The 7,667-nt window shown below is 41.0% G+C and overlaps 1 protein-coding gene across 1 annotated transcript; it reads left to right on the top strand.

Moving 5' to 3' along the window:
- The first annotated feature begins 1,212 nt into the window (after positions 1 to 1,212).
- On the top strand, positions 1,213 to 7,410 carry zic2b (zic family member 2 (odd-paired homolog, Drosophila) b). The gene is made up of 2 exons (XM_020103524.2): positions 1,213 to 1,947; positions 4,796 to 7,410. The coding sequence occupies exons 1-2, from the start codon at positions 1,431 to 1,433 to the stop codon at positions 5,425 to 5,427; spliced, it is 1,149 nt and encodes a 382-aa protein (XP_019959083.1). The 5' UTR covers positions 1,213 to 1,430; the 3' UTR covers positions 5,428 to 7,410.
- Positions 7,411 to 7,667: the final 257 nt, after the last annotated feature.

Genomic DNA, 7,667 nt, shown 5'->3' with positions numbered 1-7,667 from the left:
TCCCTCTCTCTTCTCTCCCCTCTTTTCCACCCATCTCTCCTGTCCTTGCCCCGTTTTCTTTGCTCACCCCAACCGGTCGAGGCAGATGACTGCCCACATTGAACCTGGTTCTAGAGGTTTCTCCCTGTTAATGAGGGAGTTTTTCCTCTCCACAGTCACCAAAGTGCTGCTCATTGTGGGAACTGTTGGGTTTGTCTATATTTTGATTTTAAGGCCCTGACCTTCTATGTAAAGTGCCTTGAAATAATGTATATTATGATTTGGCGCCATACAAATAAAATTGAATTGAATTGAATAGTGTCCAAACATTGTCCGGAAGGTCGGTAGTTCGATCCTCCAGTCCGCGTGGGCACTCCAACAGCTGTGCTGGCGGTGTGTGTATGTGAGATAGACAAGCAGCTGTGTATAGCTTGATGAATGTGTGATTGTGAGTTATACTGTAAAGCGCTAAAAGCATAAACTACACAAATACCAGTTCATTTAACAAATAAAAAATACATGATGGTGAGTGAGAAGAATATATTTGGTTTAAGAGTGGTTAACATTTCATGACTGTTGAACTAATGTTGAACATTTAGTCCATGTTTGACAATTATGATACAACCTTTCTTCCTCTTTCTTTGATTCTATTGAGTTTTAATTTTTTTTATATGAAATTATTTCCATTGTTTAGTTTTTTTCTGTTTGCTTCTGCTACACAAACAAAAACTTTGTGGCCGACTGTGGAAGATGGAACATTGGATAGATTTTCAGATGAATATACTGACAAGAAAGGAATCATCAACTATTTAGTTGTCTGAGTTATTGTTTTTATATTGATCAATTCTTAATATGACCATATATATTATCTATGATGACTAGTTCCAGTTTCTCAGTTATGAAACAAAGATCTCTTCAAAATAATTATTATTATTACAATATAGATTATCTAATAGTCTATGTAAATATTGCTTAATGTATACATTTGGAATTTTCTAATTTAATATGTAATGATAGGGTGAGATCATTTAATTCTTATCACACATAAACTCCTCCATAATATTACACTTCAATTTCATGTTTTGGTCATCTCAATCTAAATTCCCATTCAGTCTGCTGGTCGTAAACTAAGGAAGGGGCTGAGGGAAGGAGAGGAGGAGGGAAGGAAACGAGGACGTCAGCAGACAGTGTTGGGCCGCGGCTGCTGTATTCCTTCGACTCTGTTCACCTCCATTCACACAGTAAATAAAAGCATGGAGGCTCTGACTCTCGGGATCTAACACCGAGCAGCGGGGGGTAAAGACACCGCCGCATGCGCTCTACCTTTCGCCTAAACGCACAGGACGGAGGCGGGGAAGCGGGGAACGCTTCGCCCGGTGGATTTAACTCGTTTTCTGCGGAAAGGAGGATTGTAGTCGGCGCTAAGAGCGGGGCAGTGCGCCGTGCCGAGCATGAAGCGGACGGCTGGAGTGGCCAGGCACAATGGCCTCGTCTCTCCGCTGGGGAACAACAACTCCGGAGCTTCGAGCATCGTATCGCCGCACAGAGCCGCTAGCATCCCCGCTCCTGCCGACAGCGGTGCTTGCGGTGGGATGGACGGCCTGGTGGATTTCTCCAAAGGCCCCGTCGTCAAAACCGAACTGGTGTGCAAATGGATTGACCGAACTTCTTCGAGACAGAGGCTCGGGCGGACGGCGACGTCCGTCTGCGACCAAACTTTCAGCTCCATGCACGAGCTGGTGGACCACGTCACCACCGAGCATGTAGCCGCGGGGCTGGAGAGCCTCAGTCACGTCTGCATGTGGGACGAGTGCCTGCGCGGCGGGAAGGCGTTCAAAGCCAAATACAAACTCATCAACCACATCCGCGTGCACACCGGGGAGAAGCCGTTTTCATGCGCGTTTCCCAACTGCGGCAAGATGTTCGCACGCTCCGAGAACCTCAAGATCCACACGCGCACGCACACTGGTACGGTTTCATGGTTGCATGGGCACACGCACGCACGCACGCACGCACGCACACGAACACAAACAAAGACACGGAGTCATTATGTCAGTCAGTGTGTAAATCCGTGACAGGACAGCAGGCTCGTGACAGAGCACAGAGGTGAAGCGAGACTGATCCAGTCTTGAGAGGAATCCCCTCCATGTTCACACGGGCTCCGTTCACTTCGGATTCACGCTCGTCCTCCGCTGAGCCCTTGTTTCCTTGAGGAGGAATCACAGCTCCACACTGCAGCTCAGAGTCATGTAAGGTGACAGGAAGCAGCGCAGAGAGAGGGAGGAAACGATGAGTGCACAATTAAAGTGATTAGGTTTACACAACTGAAGTGATTGTGTAGAGGCAGACGTGAGGCTATATATATCATTTGAATGCCAATCTGCATAATAATAGAGTGCACAGGAATAATGTTGTTTTTCCACAATGAGCCAGAAACAGACAATATGCCGTTTTAAACAGACTCAGTTGCCATCTCAATAAAACGGTAGCACTACTTTCTATTCAGACACTGAAGGCTTTATAAATTGCAGCTTTATTTATGGTTTATACATATTCTTCTAATGCTTTGTTCATCGTTTATAAGTCATGTAATACTGTCGGGATTGCAGGTTGGCGAAAAACCCCTATGACTGGTGTTCCTTTAGACTTAATAATTAGCATGTCATGGTTTATTCGTCAGAATGACGGGAGTGAGTGAGGAGGATGTGAACCATAGGACCCTGAACAGACTCAGAGTTGATGTGGTATCTTAGCTACCAGGACACGTCACTGAAATCCATTTACAACCTCGCGTTTAAAGCTGATGACTGGATTCAGTATCACATTCAGACTCACTGATAAAGTATGAAACACTTTCTAGGTTATTGGTATACATGTAGAGGAGCTGCAGACTTCAGCCTTGACCATGATCCTACAGTTGAGGCAACATCGCTGTGAAGGAGTGTGAACAAGATGAATTATTTGAAGATTTGTGAAAGCAGGAATGGGTGCAGGGATGCTGGAGTTGACTGCATTCATTTTATTTAGGTTTATGTAATAAACTACCAATAGAGCGCATGCTCACTTATATGTATTTTAGTTGTATTGGATGTCTATGGGCTCACAGAATAAGGTCTAAGTTGTTACCTAGCTTAAAAAGCAATGAGTTTTATTTCTATTGTGCCTTAAAACAAGAAAACAACAACACACAAAACAACCCCCACCATACAAACATCGTAGGTCACAAGAACTAATCCAAGAACTAATCCAACTGATCCACTGTACAACACCAGTATTGTGTACATACATATTACATGACATATAAATGAGAAATTACATGTGAATAGCGACCCACTTCCATTAGACTTTGCAGTGTTGCAACAAATGACTATCTATAGAGAAAGAAGGATAAATCAATAAATAAGTTAATTTATGAACATCATTTTGAAAATGCATTGCAATTAAAAAAATAATATACAAATGTATATAAAAACCATAGATTTCAGACCTAAACTTAAATGTACAGTGTGTAGAATTTTGTGATATCTAGTGTTGAAAATGCATGTAGCAGCTGAACACCCTTCACCTCACCCTCTCCTTCCAAACATGAAAAAGAAACTGTGGCCCTCAGTTGTCATAAAAACTCAAAAGGTGTTTAGTTTGTACAGTCTGGACTAATGTAAAAAACATGGAAGCCTCCGTAGAGAGGAGCCCCTCAATGTAAATATAAAGTATTTAAATATAAAGGGCCTTTTCTGGGGTAAAGAAAACTTACATACAATTTAGATGAAACAAACCAGTGAAAACATCATGAGGATTATTCTACATTACATTTCTGACAATAGTTCCCTTTCACCTAAATCTTACACACTGGACCTTTAACACTTTTAGTTTAACCTATTAGAAACTGTTGGTCATGTAAATCCACGTGGCCTTCAGTATCATTTATATTCTTTATATATTTATGTATACTTTATAGAGTTAGTTTTTATATATTCAGAAATACAGCCTCAAATACCAAAAGGATGAATCCTGCCTCTGTTTTATAGAAGCTGTCGTCCTCTAACTAGAAGGTTGACGGTTCAATCCCAGTCTTCCCTATCTGCCTGCCAAAGTTTCCTTGGGCAAGATGCCCACACTTTTACATTCTGTTAATTTATTTAATAGAAATTGCTTTTAAAAGGTGAAAAAACCAAAGACAAATATAAATACACAAATCTGTTACTCATTAAAGCCAAATAACAAAATAAACCATCCTTTTTTCAGTTCTTACAAGGTAAAACATTGTATTTATATTTTAACATCACCAAATCTTTGTACAGCGTTGAAATATAATTTCTTCATTAATACAAAGTGCAACATATTGTTTACCCGATGTTATAAAGTTTTCTTTCAGTTTGATGCAGTAATTAACTGGTATTGTTATTCACACTTTAAAGTATTATGGTCTTGAATAAAGATCTGAGTGTTTTAAGTAAAAAAAAACAACTACTTTTTGACCCTGAAGCAAGATTTTCTAACAAAACTTCTTAGTGAAATTTTTTATTGATTACAAGTCTTTATAACTTATTGACCACAGACCATATGAGGCTTCCTTGCGGCCACACACTGTAGATCAGATTGCACTCAGTGACATTAAAAAAGAACAGATATGAATTTTGCAGTGTACTATCAAGTGAAGTAAATTTAATTATTGATGATATATTAAAAAAACAACAAACTTTGACCAAAGTGCTTTGCAGATATATTTAATTATGGGATTGTTATTAATACAATACTAATAGTTAGTTGCTCATTCTAGACTGTGATTATGGAGAGTTTCATGTTTGTGTTGCAGGCGAGAAGCCATTCCAGTGTGAGTTTTGCGAGCGACGCTTCGCCAACAGCAGTGACCGGAAGAAGCACTCACAGGTCCACACAGCGTCTAAGCCCTACGACTGCAAGGCCCTTGGTTGCACCAAGTCCTACACCCACCCCAGTTCCTTGCGCAAACACATGAAGGTTCACGTCAAGTCGTCACCTACCTCTGAACCCCAGGACCCATATGACTCCATCGCTCATCAACTACACCAACCTCATCAGGCTCTCCTAGAGCCCCTCAACCTTAAAATGAACCGCCTCTCTCCATCACTTGCCAACAAAAATGCTGAATTTCCACTTCTGACTAATCACGAACTGGGTATCAGCTCAGCTAGCGAAGTGGACCATAAGCTGCTGCTGCGAAGTTCGTCCCCCATGGCAATGCCTCTGGATCTGTCTCTGTCGGGCCTGAAAAGTCAGCTGGCCCAGAAGCAGCAGAGTGGAAGGACCCCACGTAGGAGCCAGCGCTCAGTCAACCCAGCCTTACCTCAGTTGTCTAACATTAAAGAGTGGTATGTCTGTACCAGGACTACAGCACCACACTTTCCTCTACTTCACCCAGACCACATCAAATCAGAACCTAGTGATGATGAGGAGTATGTCACGTAGGAAGGAGGAACTGGTGAAACTGGAGGTTCACAACAGACCTCATACATTGTCAGACCCAGGTCAGGTCAGATGATGCTCTGTGGAATCATAGTTTCTGTCATTTTCTAGAACCAGTAGTTGTATGGTTCAGCATCAGTTGCACTTCTAAGAAGCAGAAGGGTGTGATCAGGTAGATGGCTGTTCCTCCATCTCAGATACAGAACTCGGCTCAGAGATCGTCACCATCTGTTGACCAAAAGGAATGGCTCAAAAGATGCCACAAGGGACAAGAGGAATTCCATCTCTATGATGATCAAACTAAACGTCTGGCAAATAATTGCAAGTGATCTAATCAGTGTTAGCTAGTTAACCTGAACTAACGAAGGGGATTATTTTGTACAAATGAACCAGAGAATGTTGGTGACTGTTGTGCTTGCTGTTAAAGAATATGAAGAGGGTATGTGTGTATCATGACCTCTCTACAGAGATAGATCATTGACCAATTTATCTTCGACATCCACCTAGATGAAGCAATTTCAAGGGCTAAATTGACACAGATGGAACGTGGGTATTGTGAATCTGAGCTCACGATATAATTGTACAAATGGTAATAGAGCTGGTGAGTGTATGCCTGTGAAGGCCTCAGTAAGCTTTAAGCAAACTATGTTGTACAATGTGAGAAAGTTACAAATACTGTTGGAGGCAGCTCACTGTGCTGTCAGAAATTGTTTCTCAGATGCTGTTTGGAAATCCAGACACTTTGTTTGAAGCAATCTGAGGCCTTCACTAATAAACCCTTGGTAGTAACTTGTTCAAACGTGTATTATGTCACCACAGTCTAATCTAACACAGCATCCAGCAGTAAAGCTGGAGATTTAGGACAGTGGGATCCCCTTTGTACTGATCAAGTGTCTCCTTAACCTCTTCAACTCTATGGACCTTTCAGAAAGTTCATCATGGATTAATGTTTACACTCCACTTTCAATTAAGTTAAGATCCCCAAGGTTTCCAAAATGACCATGTATGTCATACACATATTCCTTTAACAAAATGTGTATTAAATGATGCACAAACCATCTAGTATTTTTCCTTTGATCAAACATGCAGCCGTAAAAAGTAGCAGCTCAGAATATTCAGTCAATGTAAGGATCCTGTGATGTCAATGGATCAAGAAAGTGCAATGTATTGTCTAAGATTGTGGTAGAGCTGGGAACATTTGTAATTTATTATTTGAAGAGATCACTTTAAATGCTTGATAAGTGAGTCATGTACATTATCCATCCACTAGTCATTTCAAGCAGGATTTGATCCAGAGATGTAAGGAAATCTATATGAAGCAGATTTATTTAACAATGAAGCAGGAATTAAATGCTATTTCAAGGGGACACTACTGGTGTATTAAGGTAAAACTGAAAATGAGCAAATCTGAAATGTCTCCAGTAATTCTTGGATGGATAATCTGAGGAAAAATCTGACAGTTCATTTCTGTTTTCTCTTTAAAACAAATTTGGCTAACGAAGGGTTTAAACAAATTATCACCAGCTAATCAATTTGGAACTCAAGAGCAGAGAGGGTACGTGGACATTTGTAAGTGCAGAACAAGTTTTGAAAGGAAGGGTTGAACTGTTTCATGGAAGTTTGGAAGTTTTGATTCTAAAGAGCAAAAATCTCTGATATCAAAAATCAACTTGAGCAGCTTGCATCCATTGACATGGTTGGCAAGGTAGAACAGTGGGCTGCACTTTCACAACTAAAGGGTCAAGGGTTGATTTCTCCAGCTGGGGCCTTTTTGAGTGGAGTTCCAAACACATGCATGAATTACACATGAATGTTTGTTTGACCATTTATAGCCCCATGCTGGACTGGTTTACCATACCTTTCACCCAGTGTGAGGGATCGGGTCCAGCTCTCTGACCCTGTACACAATAGGCTGGTATAGATAAATGAGGGATGGTGACCTGTGCTTGTAAACACAAACAGCTGAATAAAGTATTTTGCATTGGACCAGGAAGTTTCATTAAAGGCTTCCTTCCAAATGACATTTGATAAGAAAAAAGAGCCATGTATGGAAAACAAGCATGTTAAGACCTTCTGACAATATCCAGTGCTCAGAGAACATTCACTGAACCACTGGTTGTCTTTATGAAATGTAAGAGGCAGATGACCTGCTAAACTTCAGTGGATATCATCCTGCTACCCTAACCCCTTAATGTTCCACCGCTAACACCCTGACCCCATGATAAAGCAACACAAAATCATAA

Source organism: Paralichthys olivaceus, chromosome 14 (genome assembly GCF_024713975.1).
Source record: "Paralichthys olivaceus isolate ysfri-2021 chromosome 14, ASM2471397v2, whole genome shotgun sequence".
NCBI lineage: Eukaryota > Metazoa > Chordata > Actinopteri > Pleuronectiformes > Paralichthyidae > Paralichthys > Paralichthys olivaceus.
This window is presented reverse-complemented; position numbering and strand designations above follow the sequence as displayed.